We start from the raw sequence: 14,695 nt of genomic DNA on the forward strand, positions 1-14,695 counted from the left end.
AAAAAAAAATGAAATCTAACAAAATTTGATAATGTAATAATTTACATTTCAAAACCATTAATATACGGTGAAGTAACACAGAACAACAAATTGACAATCTGGAAGTTGTTACAAGGAACTACAGAACTAATGGCGTTCACTCACGCAACCGCTGCTAATCATGCATCAGTCATGGAAGACTGTATTGATCAACTTTCTATTCTTGGAAGAATTCTACCTGTTTCTTATCAGGGCCAAAGTGACGCAAAGGAAGTGAGTTACTGAGTTTATTGTGTTTTGTAGTGCTGTACAAATATACCATTGCTGGTACCGTTACTCCATGTTTTTTTGACTTTTTGCAGGCACATTTTCATCAAAAACATGCTTTCTTTTTTGTTCCTTCTGGGAGATAGATATTGTACGAACAATTCAAAATTGTGGCCTATATATCTTGCTTGTGAAACAAATTGTCCTTACTTTTTTAGGAAATGTGGCATATATAGTTCAGGTTTTGCTCATTTCAAAATAATTGTGAATATCCATACTGTTAACTGCTCATAAGAAGTCATTTACTGAATGTATTTTTTGCAGATTGTTAGTAAAGATGTGAAAAATGTTCTCAACAGTCAACGTGAAATTGAATCAAAGTTTGACACAATTTTATCGTCACGAAATGATGGCGGTGGAAACTCATTTGTTGGATCAAATCAAGTATGTTAGAACAGTGTTTTTCAACTTTTTTCGAGCCAAGGCACACTTTTTTCATTGAGAAAATCCCACCAGCTGAAAATGTGAAATAAGGACCTAATATTCACAATATAAGTGTAATATTGTTCATATAAGCTTTTTTAACATTGAAGAAAGATGTTGGATTGGACATCTTGAATAGTAATCAAATAAAAACAATGACAAAAAGTCAAATTGCCACCTGCGCTGACACCTGATATAGAACAGTACTACATGATTACTCTGTCGGGCGCTACACCGCATAGACACACAATTTGGAGAATTTCCCACGGTACCCCTGACAGTATTGTACGGCACACCGGTGTGCCGCGGCACCCCGGTTGAAAAACACTGTGTTAGAATATATATGAGCAACTATCTTTTAACCTGAAATGGTACGAATAGAAAAATAGAACTTAGATCTCATCACACGTATCAAGTATGTTAGAATATATATGAGCAACTATCTTTTAACCTGAAATGGTACAAATAGAAAAATGAAACTGATATTTGATCACGCCTATCTCATGTACGGTTCAATGGGTATAATAAAAATAAAAATTTCACTATACATAAATTGCCTCATGCATGTACGTGACAATTTTATGACTTTGTTTAAAGCAGAGGTTCTCAAACTTTTTTAAGCCACACCCTCTTTTTAGAATTTGTCAAGTCTGACGCCCCACCTCAAAAATAACTAGCTAACAATAAGCTACAAATGACAGATAGTAAGGTAAAAGTATGAAAATACGTGGATGGAATGTAAATAACGAAAACACTGAGGATAATTAAGATACAAGAACTCTAGCTCTCCACAATATCTAAACAATGAAGAAATGTAAATATCCAAAAGAAGGCGAGCAAGATCAAATATAACAAATGTTTTTATTTTTAATCAGTTTCACGCCACTCAAAAAATTGTCTACGTCTCCCTTGTGAGGTGCGCCCCACTGTTTGAGAACCACTGGTTTAGCGTGCAAGGGATCATTTTGAATTTGGTATTTTATGAAGCGTTCGATTTATTATTTTTTTATTTAATCCCCCTTTGAATATTTTTGCAGATAAAAAACTTAACAGGTTCACTGACATCCAGCAATCGATTTGTGAGTCAGTCACTAAAACAGAGCCCACTGACGAGTGACAATCTTGTGAAAATACAAAAGGACAGGTGAAACTAATAATATTTATGCTTAACTTGTAGCCATGGTCCTAATTACTCACTATATAACCCATGGATGTATAAAATTGGATGTGCAAAATTGTATCTACTTGTCTTTGGAGATTTGCTTAATACAAATATAGCAAATAATAGTATTTATATAGAAAAGTCGATAAGATGGCGAACTGTTTCAGAATAAGTTAGCCAGGTAATTGTTTTCAAAAGCATGGCTTTAGTAGTGGAGAAAGCCGTAACCGACCAGCAGTCACGTGAATCAACCATTCTATGGTGGCCAGGAGTCCAGCAATTTTCCTAGACATAATTGTCCCTCGTGGGATTCGAACCTGCGAGCTAATGAAAGGTAATCAGAGGTGCAATGACATGCATATTCCTAACACTTAGCACGTAGAGCTATGTGAAGTTATTAGGTTTCGTTTCCAAAATTTAAATGACTATCTGTGTATTTTCATTTTTATTGAACATTTTGATTTTAGTTTGTTTTTCTCTCAGGCAATTTTGTGAAGATGTTTTGACATTGACACATCAAAGTTTACTGCAATCTTTTGATTACCAACCACTTCTGGATGCTGTAATTGCTGAAAAAGAGAGAAAAGCTGCTCTTCAACAAAAAATTATAAAGTATGTTATTGATTAAGGGCGAGACTAATAATCGTCATCAATATTAATGTAACAATTTCAATTTATGGCCAATTTCTAATATGATATGTATATATGGAATATATTCACTTATTTCAAAGTTTATGCAGCTCATCAAATAATTTCATTCTTCACCATCAAAAGGATACTTTAATATGTGCTTTTCAGCTATTGTAATCATATTGCTGTTCAAATCTATCACCTTGAAGTAAATGTCAGTATAAATATATTTATTTCTAATGTAAAATGTTTGACCAAAAAATATTCACATTTTTTTAAAGAATACTAATTTTCTTGATTTTTTGACTTATTCAATACTAACATGCTCTGAAATGCATGATTGGAATATTCTTAACTTTCAATTCAAACTTTTTTTGTGATTTATTTTTTTAAGAGAGGAACAAGGCAGAAGAAAAATCAAACAATTACAGCGTCAGCTTGGGGATATCAAGAAAGAAAAGGAATTAGAAATTCAGCAACGAAATGAAATGATTGCTCATTTAAAAGATCAACTACAAGTATTGTATATTAAGATTATATAAGGACCATACTAAATATGTGCATAAGTTCGACAGTGTATTTAAAGCATTGCAATTTATTAATGAGTGTCCAAATCATTGCTCTGAACAAAGCACTGATCAAGAAAGTTGTTATACTCTGGGCGATGAACTTTGATGGCAGCAACCAGAGCTTTGACTTGATAGCTTTATGAAATGATAAATCATAACATTGTTTATGTTATTACACTGCCAATGAATATATGATTCAAAGTTTAAATAATTCCTAATCGATTTTCTTCATTTATCCTTCATGCGAAGCTTAGGTGTTCATTACACTTGTTTTATTTTCTTGTAGGAAATGAAAGCAAAAAGTAATATGGAAGGAAAGTATGTAAAGAAGAATGCTGAGAACCATGTTCACCAAAATCAGCAAAAATGCATTCTTACTGAACAGCAACTGAAAGAAAAGCTTGAGGTTTTTCTAACTAATTCAGAATTTGAAACTAGAATTTGTCCAAAAATTTATAAATTTAATTTCTATCGCAGTTACTCAAGGCACAGACAGATGAAGAAATCAGAACTCATGTTGAAATTGAAACTTTTTTGAAAACACATCAGAAGGTATATTTGCTTTTATTGTGCTGTTTTTATATTTGATCTATCTATTTGTGAAGGAGCATTCAACTTTAAATTGAATGACAATTGACCATTTTTTTGAAATAGGAAGCTTGCTTTGCTAACCATGAACCAGTTTCAAATTTCTACAGCTAATTTCTAATAATAACAATGAATTTCTATTCCTCACATACCTGACCTCTAGGACCATAACAAGTATCTCTTGGGAATAATTTAGCTGTAGGTGAATCCTTTATTAATATGCATGATGTCATTCCTAATCAAACAATGAAATCAATATATCGTTAAACAATGTACATCTATGACTTCATACAAACTTGCACCAACATGATATTTTTTCGACAAAATCTATTCATATAGTGCTTGTGTAAACGTTATTAGGATAGGATTTACATATTTATCCCAGGGGAGATGAAAGACGATAAGATGGCTTAATCATATGGCGAACCACTCAGTCCACGTCAGATAATGAATTAGTTAGTTTGCCAGTTATTTGTTTCAGATGCATTGACCTGATGGTGGAAGTAGCCCTAACCGCCCAGCGGTTATGTGAACCACACTACGTTGACAAAGAGTCCAGCACATACTCGCACATACTGACCTGATGTATTTTCCTTTAGATATTAGAAGATAAAGTTGAATTTTGGATGGAAAAATATGACAAAGATGTTGAAGCAAAGCAGAATGAACTCAATTTACTGAAACAAAATAAAGCAAATGATTTGGCAAGATTACAGGTTGGTGTTAAACTGCATAGGTGTATGTATTTTGCCAATTTTTATTTCAGTTTGGAGCAATTAATCAAGATGTATCATTTATCCATATCTCCTATTGAATCTTTGAGCCTTTTTAAATCTATTGAAACAAAAATAATTTCATGTGTAAGCAGTTACTGATATTCAAGAAGTTACATTAGGCCTGATTACATGTCCGCTGGAACCGGTCTAGCAGACCACATATTCACGCTTTAGTGGTTTGCCTGCGATTCAAATCCGTGCTATCGGTCCAGAATACCAGACCTTCTAGATAGGAGGTCTGGAAGTGAGCTGCACTGGTCTAATTTAAATTTAATTTTAATATAATTTATTTAATTTAAACGTTGTCCGCATCTACTGTGTCGCTGTTGAACACAAATTTGAAATACCTGTACTGGTGGTATCCCAGTGCGGCGTATTGGCATGATAGGTTGTTGTTTTAAAACAGAGAATTAAATCTTGATGTTTAAAGATTTATTGGTATAAACTGAGCGCAGTACGGACTGTTGATAAACTTCAGTTTGCATTGAGAATTTTTTTGAAATTTCACCATACAGCCATACCTCATCCTAGCTGGCACCAGTACCCTTACTATACATCCCGACCCAAATTCAAAGCTTCAGTGTCGGTAACGTCACAGTAGTAGGGTGATGTTGAATAATGAAAGTGCCTCTGTTTACATATGAGGAGCCCACTTCACACAAAGTGTTTGTTTGATAAATGAAATTGTTTTAATTTGGTTGCCAGTAGACTACTGATAACTGTAGGCCTAGGTAATTTTTTGAATGGATCGTGTGGCGTAAGATGCCAGTACTCTGCAACGTTGAACGCTGAATGGTAGGCCAAAATGATCTAACTCGTCTATCTTTTATGCCCCCAATTAATTTTTCGTTTCGTTCCTACATTATGGGCAAATTTCAACGGGAAAGCAACCCCTCATCATATAATAATCTCATCATCTGCAAATAACTTCACAGAACTTCAATCAAGAACGTGCATTTAATGTTGATACTTTAATTATCATTTGTATTGAATTTATTGAAAATAAAAAATACGCAGTGTTTGCAAATCATGACTTATTTGCTTTAGTCCTAAAACTCTAAAATTGTTCTCATCTTGTTGGTTTGGAAATGTAATCGGGGGCGTTAAGTGGTTTTCGAGACTACTTTGACATTTCCGAACCGAACCGGTTCGCTGGACTGGTTTTGATGGACATGTAATCAGGCCTATTGTTTTTTACATATGTATTTCTCCCAAATATCACAATCAAATATTGTTTGTAGGATCTGACTCGAACTTATGCAGAATATGAAAAAGTTGTCGTCGAGGACAGAATTGAAAAGGAAAAAGAAAGAAGAAAAAGAGAACAAGAGGAAATGGAGCTAAAAGCGGCAGTAAAGGTACCAAATTTCCAAATTATTATAGGATGGGAATTCGGTAAAAATTAGGATTGGTATATGTATGTATGTTTATTTGTTTCGTAAAAGCAACAAAAGCGTAGATAGATTATCATTACTGAAGACGGGATGTATGCACAAGACCATACTGGCCTGAAACATGAACATGCGGCATATACCCCCTTTGAAAATTTTTAAAAAGAAGTAAATCGAATACATATAATATGGTCCCATATTAACAACAAAAAGAATTCTAACAACAACAACATAATAACAAAACGATCCATATGTAAACTTCGTTTCCAAGTTGTGGTGAGGCTGGTGTCACAGACTCACATGTTCACCAATTGCTTAACTTTAGATCTGACTGACCTACTTGCTACCTAGTAGATAGATTAAACTTAAAAATACTTTGTAAATATGTAATATATATTATCTATCGTATTTCTTGAAGTAGCACCTTTGACGTTGAGTAAAGAAGGAATTAATTTTACAAAAAATTTCAATTGACACAAAATATAAGCATATAAAAACAATGTGAAAATCAGACATATATTGTGGTAAATTACAACATATAGTGCAGTGTGTAAAATTTGAAAACATCACTTTGTCAAATATAATTTCATCAATTCCAATGGGCATTTATAACTTATCATCAGAAGTTAAAAATCGATGTCTGGTTTTCTAACTGTACCATTAATTTTTCTACCAATTCTCTTGCATCTTTTTGTTGCAATGATTTCTGGGCAGATCTATATATAAATCAATAGGATAGAATTTTTATATATATCCTTAAATGAGGACAACTTTTACCCTCACATGTAAAATTTTCTCGTAATGAAAAAAAGTAAAAGTAACTGTCTAATAAGTCATGTTGGCGACTGTGGGAAATCTAGTTTGCCTGCAGCAAAAAATACTCAGTAAGATCTCCCGATTATTTTTATGTTTTATTGTTACTTATAACTGATGAATACTTTGCGGTGAGGCTCTCACATGGCAAGAACTTAAAGTAATATTTATAAAACATGTTGTCAAAGAATTTAGCGTCTCAAAAACTTGTTTATTCAGGTACAGTCATGGTGGAGAGCTATGATGGTCAGAAAACAACTTGGACCTTTCAGTAAAAAGAAAAAGAAAGGTGGGAAAAAGGGCGGCAAGAAAGGGGGTAAAAAAGGGAAGAAGAAAAAGTAGTGGGCGGAAGACCAGTGGATGGATTATTAGGACTGAACTTTTGTATTTACTTTATAAAATGATATATCTAATGTGTCAAATAGAAAAATAAAAAAGTACATATCTATTGCGTGCAAATATTATCAATTATACATTTTATGGGCAAATTGTGTACAACCAATATGTACCGTTTTCTTCTTGAAGGAATGTGAAACGTCACCTTGCGCGGTCCATATCTATCAACTGATGGGTATGATATAGCTACCACCAAACCATGTTAACTAGTTGCAAAAAACACCATTTTAGCTGTGTGTAACATGTTTTTCGGGATTGCATATGCCAAAAACTTTAAGTGGGCATATTTATCGGATGTTTCTGGCAGGCATACTTAAATTCAATAGATAAAGTGTGCGTCAACTACGAACAAAAAAGAGCGAGGTGAGAAGTACAATAAACGATTTCCACACCTGATTGCTTTGTACCGTGTGGGAACCGATCGTTTGTGGACATATCAGTTGCGATGTCCTACGGCACGTTTTTTTTAATATTGTGTATTGAGTCTATTTTCCATTTGGTGATAAAATATATAACAGATAGAACACTGTGCGCGCACGAGGGCCGTTTATATGTCCCACGCTTGTTGAAATGGATGTGCGCTACCGGTATGTGATACCGATATGTGATGTGACGCCCACTGCAGAATATTGCATTGCCGAGGCGTGTTTCTGGTACTTAAAATGTGTCTCCAGTCTTATAGTCTTCAAACTTTTTTACTAAGTCATTAACAGGTTTGGAACTTAGTTTAGGAAGTGCTGCTGATTTGAACGAAGTCACGCGAGGACGCGGGCGCCTCGGTTGCGCAGGTGCTGATCTTGGAACATCTGGTGATGTCGAAAAGTACTTTTCAGAGGATTCAGATTCTGATGACCAACTATTCTTATACTTTTCTGCATTTTCTTTATAACCATTGGTGCGCGGCGAACAGTCCGACAGTTCCGTGCCCTGATTCGTGACATTGGTCGTAGCAGTTTTTTTGAAATTGGACTCTTGGATTTCTTTTTTTAACGGCTGTGATGAGAAACTGGTTATGGTTTCTTTGAAACACTTTTCATTCGATTTTTCAAGAGTTTCTGAGTCAGATTGTTCGGATTCTTCGTCATCTGAAAAACAATTTTAACTCTCATAAGATTGCGAATATCGTTAGTAAACTGAAGAGGTAAATTCTAAATAATTGTAACAATCCTAACACTAAATGCATAGGTCGTATCTCAAAATCCTTTCGTGGTTTCGTCATGCTTGTGTGATAATCTTTTCAGCAAATGCGATGCTCAGCTGGGGTCTACAGGTGACTGACCTTTGCGTCCATATTATTGAGCAAATTATATTGTTATATAACTATATTTTTCATGCTTTTAGTTCTACAAATGGTTGGTTGTATTGTTGCAACAAATAAAACGCGGAATTAGTGAATTTCTCGGCTCAATAATCTACTGTTTTTTTTTATTCATATGACCCCCATTAGACACTCATGCTTTGATTTGAACGCAGCTCATTTGGCAGCCACGTTCCAGGCTCTCCAGCTATGCTCAGGGTGTTGTTTTTGTTAATAGGCTTACCAGACGTCCCGGTTTAGCCGGGACAGTCTCGATTTTGACAAGCTGTCCCGGCGTCCCGTTCGGTAGACTCAAATGTCCCGGTCGTGCAATATGACAGTCATAATTGTTTTTTTTCATTAAATATCGATCGATAAATTGTTTTTTATTGTTCATGGAGGCAGTCAATCTATCACTAATTTGCGAGTCGTTTCACTAGTTCAGAAATATAATCCTATATGTTATAGGTATTATATATATGTCTAATTAACAATTTAACATCTAACGTTAGCCTTACGGCTGTTAAATTATTCAAAATGCTGAAGGGAAGTAGTTTTTCAATGATTTGAATATTACTATTATTCATATGAGTTGAAGCGTTGAAATCTAACCCAAGCTTTGTCCAATCTGCATTGTCCCGTGTTTTTGTTTCATATATAGCATACGGTAAGCCTATTCTTAAAGAATCTATCGATCCAAGTTTGCGTCTTGATGAACAATAGTTTTAGGAAATGATTGATGACTTGGTTCAAGTATCTAGTGAGAAAACGACAATAATGAAATGTTATGTTTAGCTATACAAATATATTGAAGCCCATGCTTGGAAAAGTTTGGTACCTTCCCGGATATAACGTCGACCTTGAACAATTTGTAATATAAGGATTATGCAAAAACGAAAAATGATTCATCGTTTTATCTAAAACGATAATTTTGCCAAAAATGACCCAGGCTGCTAATCTTTATTCAGAAAGGCCACAGACTGAATTGTTGTAGATTAGACAAAAATGCACAGAAATAAGTGATCAACAGCATGACAGGCTGACAGCTGGCATTAAAATTGTTACGTCGAACAAAAAACTTATAATGCGTAATCCGCATTTTGTCACAAATCAGCTCTTTGCTTGAAAATAGTATGCGCGATAGTAGCATTCCTTTAAATTCCTTTGACACAAAATGCTTAAGACGGAGAAATTCGCCAGAGGGCTAATACTTTTGTTTATTTTTTTACATTTTCTCTTAGTCCCATATGGGGCATAGTATTTCACCGATTGCGAATTTTTTCTGTTTTATTTTCTTTATGCGCGAGTGCGCGACATTTCTGTTCATATACCTGAGAATATTCATATATATTTTCCGCACTATTGTTAGACCTTTGAAGCCAGCAATTTGGAATTACATTTAAAATTTTAGACTAGTGCCTCATGATTTGATCTATATTTTGAAAAAATTGAAGAAACTACAACTCATGGTCGCCAGTAAGCATGTTGTGATATGTAATATATATGATATTGGAATGAAACATAAGGCCCATCCTCACCCTGTTGATGCAAGATAAATATACAATTGCTTACTTACGATTATTTACCTTTGGTTGACCTACATACGTCGCAGTATTACAAGGAATTCGAATTCTTGCGTGATGATAAAGGGCATTACGAGATTTATGACTGAAACATACACACTATTAAAGGCCATCGACATAACTTCGCGTGTGTATATTATATATAATATGTATGTAGAATTTACTATCTCACATTAAGGCTACTTTCACTTGGCATGACTTTATATGAATTCCCTAACTTACCGTCAATATCGTCTTCCGATACAGGGTAATCTGCCGGTGGAAGTTCAGGAACTTCTGTTGTTGAATTATTTCGCCTTTCATTTTCTGGTGAAGGCAAATACATATCTTCCTTTGATACAAATCGTAATGATTTTTGTCGAATTAGTCCAGTCATTTTCCAGTTTTGTACATTTGGTGATTCGTTGCTTTCCGATTCGTTGTTTTCTACATTGTTAATGTGATCTATGCCATTTATAGCCTCATTTTCCTCATCCACGCCTCCGTATTTTTCTTCTGTATCAGATTCGTTTTCAAAGTCATTAACTATTGAATCAAACATATCTAGAATTTCCTTCTCATCAATCGACAAATTAGAATTTGTATTGTTCTCCATTTGTTCGCTTTGCTCAAATAAAGTTTTTGGTTCGATTTCCCCGTTTGGTAATTTTGAGTCTGAATTATCCTCAGGAGTTTCAGTTTTTGTGAATGAGGTAAATATATCTTCCGAGGACTGCTGATTTGAAGAATTTACTAAAGGTACTTGTTGCAAATTTTTATCACCGAGTAAATTAGATTGTTCATCCTTACTGGCTATAGTAGTTGGTACAATATCAAATCCGTCAATATCATGAGGTTTAAATTCATCTTCGAAGCCATTTACATTCCTCGTTTCGCCGTCGCAGGAAACTGTACGCTCCTGGCTTTGTCCACTGTATTTTGGACCTCGTCCTTTTTTGTTACTATGCTTTACACCAGAACCTTCAGACAGTTTTTTGTCTTTCCCACGGACCCACTTTTGCACTCTTTGAAACATAATTATTTGCCACACATTGGAGTACTATTATTCTTGAAAAATACAAAAGAAGATATTATTTTAGCATTGAGAAACCTATTATTTTGGGAAAATCATGACCCTAATTGTCAGTTATTCGTCTCTGAAGATTACATGCTCTGGTATGTATAGTCTTTGATGGCAGAACTTGGAACTCTTGAGTGTGCGTGTGCGTCTGAAACCCATGATATACCTATTCATCTAGAACTAATAAATACGTTTTTCCTAGTACATTCCTGCCTGTACAGTAACAATTAGGAAACTACAACACCGTCTTTCAAATTTTTCAAAAAGCGGATTAGTTCCCGTAAAAGCACATTATTTTAACTGATTTTAAATTGACATCAATTCCGAAAGACATTGAAAAAGATTGAAAATGCATATTTTGCGTATTGGTTGGAATCAACAATACGAAACGTAACCATACAAATTCACTTCTAGCAACACACGGAGTTATAAATAACAATATCCAATATTTGCAAGGCGCTCTTGGCTTGTCGATGAGCTAATTTACGAGATGAAAATTACGAAGCTTCACAAGTACCCAAAAGGAAGTAAATAATCCCGTTGCTTTCAATAATTTACAGATTTGAATTAATATTTCTAAAAACGATCGAATAGAAAGAATTATCCCATTTTAACTAAAAACTTACAGAGCGATCCAACATCATTGTTATAAAGACCCATCCGAAGACGTACGTAATACGTGAAACGATATGCTTACGGAAGTAAAAAGACGTAACTGTAATATTTTTATATTCTACACAAAATATCCTTCTACTCACTATGACTAATCATGTGGAAAGCGGAATCGCAAGCAGAACAAATTTTTTAAGACAAAATTTTCCAGTACTTTTATTTGTAAAATCACCGAATTTACATTAACCTGGGGTATAGCAGCGTTCTTACTTTCTCTGCTGCTTCGTTATACTGTCACTCGCTATCAGCTGTCGGGTTCTAAATAATCGCAATATTACCTCTGCCTATTCAAGAATATTATTCCAACACAAGTTACCTTATCAAGAATAAGCAACATTAGGCTCGTGGCTTAAACGCGTTTCAGTAGTGACTCATACCTATTCCGTACAAAATTACTAATATTTACCGATTTAGTTAAATATTCTTTTTAACCTGTTTTTCATTACCACGTGATGATAATGATTCATTCAAAAGTTTCATGACTTAGAATTCTCCATAATTAGCCTCCTGTTTGGCATTGTCGATTGCTAGTAACGAATATCGTATCCCTGTTTCACGAAAGTGCACGTTATATTATAATCTTTACAATTCCTGCCCAACTTCAACAGGTGCAAAGCAAACCAAAAGTGTCAGCAAACAAAGGGTAGTTCGTGATATATATGAAAATGATTCAAATAATTGTATGATGATTATTGTTTTACGTAATGATAAGCAATGTCAAACATATGGATGCGAAGGTCGCGCATTAGTATCAATACGGTAAGAGATCTGAGAGCAATGAGTTTACTCCAAAAATCGGGGGCAAGCAATGCGGAAGCGGTCGAGCAGTATGGAAAGTGTTCCCCTTTAACAGAAATAGCACGATTTCGGTGAAATAATATATCAGGTATCATAAGAATCGTAGGTTTTCAAAATTAATAAAATAGCCTTCTAGCGAATTCTTCCATCTTGAAGTTCTAATAATTCGGAATCGAAGCGAAAAAGCGATATCTTCCCAACAACAACAATCATATTAACAATAACAAGAAAGATCAACCAAATCGATCCTTATGTCCACTTCTTGCATATTCATTGAATAATAAAAATGTGAAGAGAAGTTTGGAACTTTTCGCAGAAACTCATTTTGAACCTTTCACATTGCTGTATAGACTTTATAAATAACATACTTAGTTATATTTTAATGAATCATTTTATGCGAAGTTTGGAAGATGGAGGCACACATAATTCTGAGATATTTCACGTCATACTTTTAGTTGAAGTGCTTCCTGGAGCATATAAAGTTCATTCATTTCATTCAAATACTGCGGAGTACAATTTGATAAATAATCTACTTTCGTTTCAGTATTTACACAAGGTAAAGACGACAATGAGCTGTTAAACTGTTATACAATACATGTTTTATACTACGAAGTGGCAGAGCACCCTATATTTTGCACGCTTTTTTCCGTGAAACCTACAAATTCAACTGAGCAAAGTTAAAATTGTCATCTTGGTTACTTGACTATACTCTTACTCTGATGTTCCGAATTTCCTTACGGTAAAATGGCAATACGATAGATTATTTGACTTTGGATACACCTCCGGTACTCATCTCCGTCTGCGCACATAACAGAACGCTGAGTGTTAGTATTTGCTTTGCTTCACTATGATATTGGCAAAATTCTGTGTACATTACTGAGTAAACAAGTGGTAAAATCGATTCGATACTGATACGCGTTGGTTCAATCTTTCTTCCAAAACTGTACAAACGAGTCCCATTGATCCTACTTCTTCTTTAAAACGAAACCTTGAACCGGTGAAGCGAACGAACAAATATTAGCAATATTTTGCGAGGAAAAATACTGAGATATGTTAAATCAGATTGTTCTATTTGAATTTGTACGTCACTATGTACAGTGTACAATGCACACATGACGCGGTGTCCTGGAATTATAAGTTATTATTTCACGCTTATGCAAACAAGACAAGCACTTGAGTATTATCGCATTCACTTGAATTTCACTAACACTATTTTCAGTTTCGAGTGCCAGGAACATAGAAAATGCAGGTGTGCGCTTCTCGAACATTTTGGGCAGGCTATTAGTGAGACAAAAATGACTAGAAAACTTTACTTTTTGGGAAAATGTGTAAATCCTATCCTATTTTTTTATAAAATAGCCAACAGAATGTACAAATATTCTTACGAATATCGACCAAGCATACTCCATGTTCGGAAACTAGACAAATTTATTCATATAATAAATCATATATTTCATAAAAGAAAAACTCCCGATGTTATATCCAGTTACACGTGCATACAATGATTTATAACATTACTTGAATTAACTTGTAGAATTTAACATTTCACAGTGGGCTTACTGACGACAGAGGGAAAAAGTCAATTGAACATTCACTGTATACACGCTCGAAAATCCGATTAATTGAGGTGTTGACAAAACTGCGGTAAGCATTGAAAAATACACACAGTACGATGCGGTTTAGACAGGCCATTGATCTCCGAAATTTGTGCGGAATATTACTAAATGAAACAAATTATCCGTAAGTTTATATCTGATGCAAAAATGATATTGCAACCCTTTCCAGTCACGAAGTAACGACATTTTTATGGAATAGTTCTATAAAATGTTGAAAGCAGGCAATCATTAGTATTGTATCTAGACTGACAAACATACAAAACTTCAAACGAAGCGTTATGAGTAATTAAAGTGTAAACAAATGTAAGTTAGATGAGGAGTACCGTTTACAAACTTTCGCTGACAACGTAGAATCCAGAGGCCAAAATACGATATAATGAAACAATCCATAGTTTGTCACATGGGTGGTATAGTTAGGACTGGGCATTCCGAATCGGATCAAATAGTAAATCATTCGAATCGGTTTAAACGAAAATTTCGAATTGCCACAATATTGATTTGTCAACGTCAATTCGCCCTTTTTTTTTATTGAAGCCATGTTTTTTCAATGCAATTCTGACATATGACTCTTTTCTTTCTAATGAGTTATCGATAAAACGTTTTTTATTGCATGTT

General features: G+C 34.4%; 2 protein-coding genes across 2 annotated transcripts; one reads left to right on the forward strand and one right to left on the reverse strand.

The window, feature by feature from the left end:
- Positions 1-7,106, forward strand: LOC120328809 (dynein regulatory complex protein 9-like). The gene is made up of 10 exons (XM_039395351.2): positions 1-252; positions 571-690; positions 1,767-1,873; positions 2,375-2,503; positions 2,916-3,039; positions 3,377-3,496; positions 3,568-3,642; positions 4,278-4,394; positions 5,696-5,812; positions 6,878-7,106. The coding sequence occupies exons 1-10, from the start codon at positions 130-132 to the stop codon at positions 6,998-7,000; spliced, it is 1,155 nt and encodes a 384-aa protein (XP_039251285.1). The 5' UTR covers positions 1-129; the 3' UTR covers positions 7,001-7,106.
- On the reverse strand, positions 6,041-10,990 carry LOC120328808 (uncharacterized). Its single transcript, XM_039395350.2, has 2 exons — positions 10,157-10,990; positions 6,041-8,139 (listed from the first exon to the last, which is right to left on the reverse strand). The coding sequence occupies exons 1-2, from the start codon at positions 10,947-10,949 to the stop codon at positions 7,712-7,714; spliced, it is 1,221 nt and encodes a 406-aa protein (XP_039251284.2). The 5' UTR covers positions 10,950-10,990; the 3' UTR covers positions 6,041-7,711.
- Positions 10,991-14,695: the final 3,705 nt, after the last annotated feature.

Source organism: Styela clava, chromosome 7 (assembly GCF_964204865.1).
Source record: "Styela clava chromosome 7, kaStyClav1.hap1.2, whole genome shotgun sequence".
NCBI classification, from domain to species: domain Eukaryota; kingdom Metazoa; phylum Chordata; class Ascidiacea; order Stolidobranchia; family Styelidae; genus Styela; species Styela clava.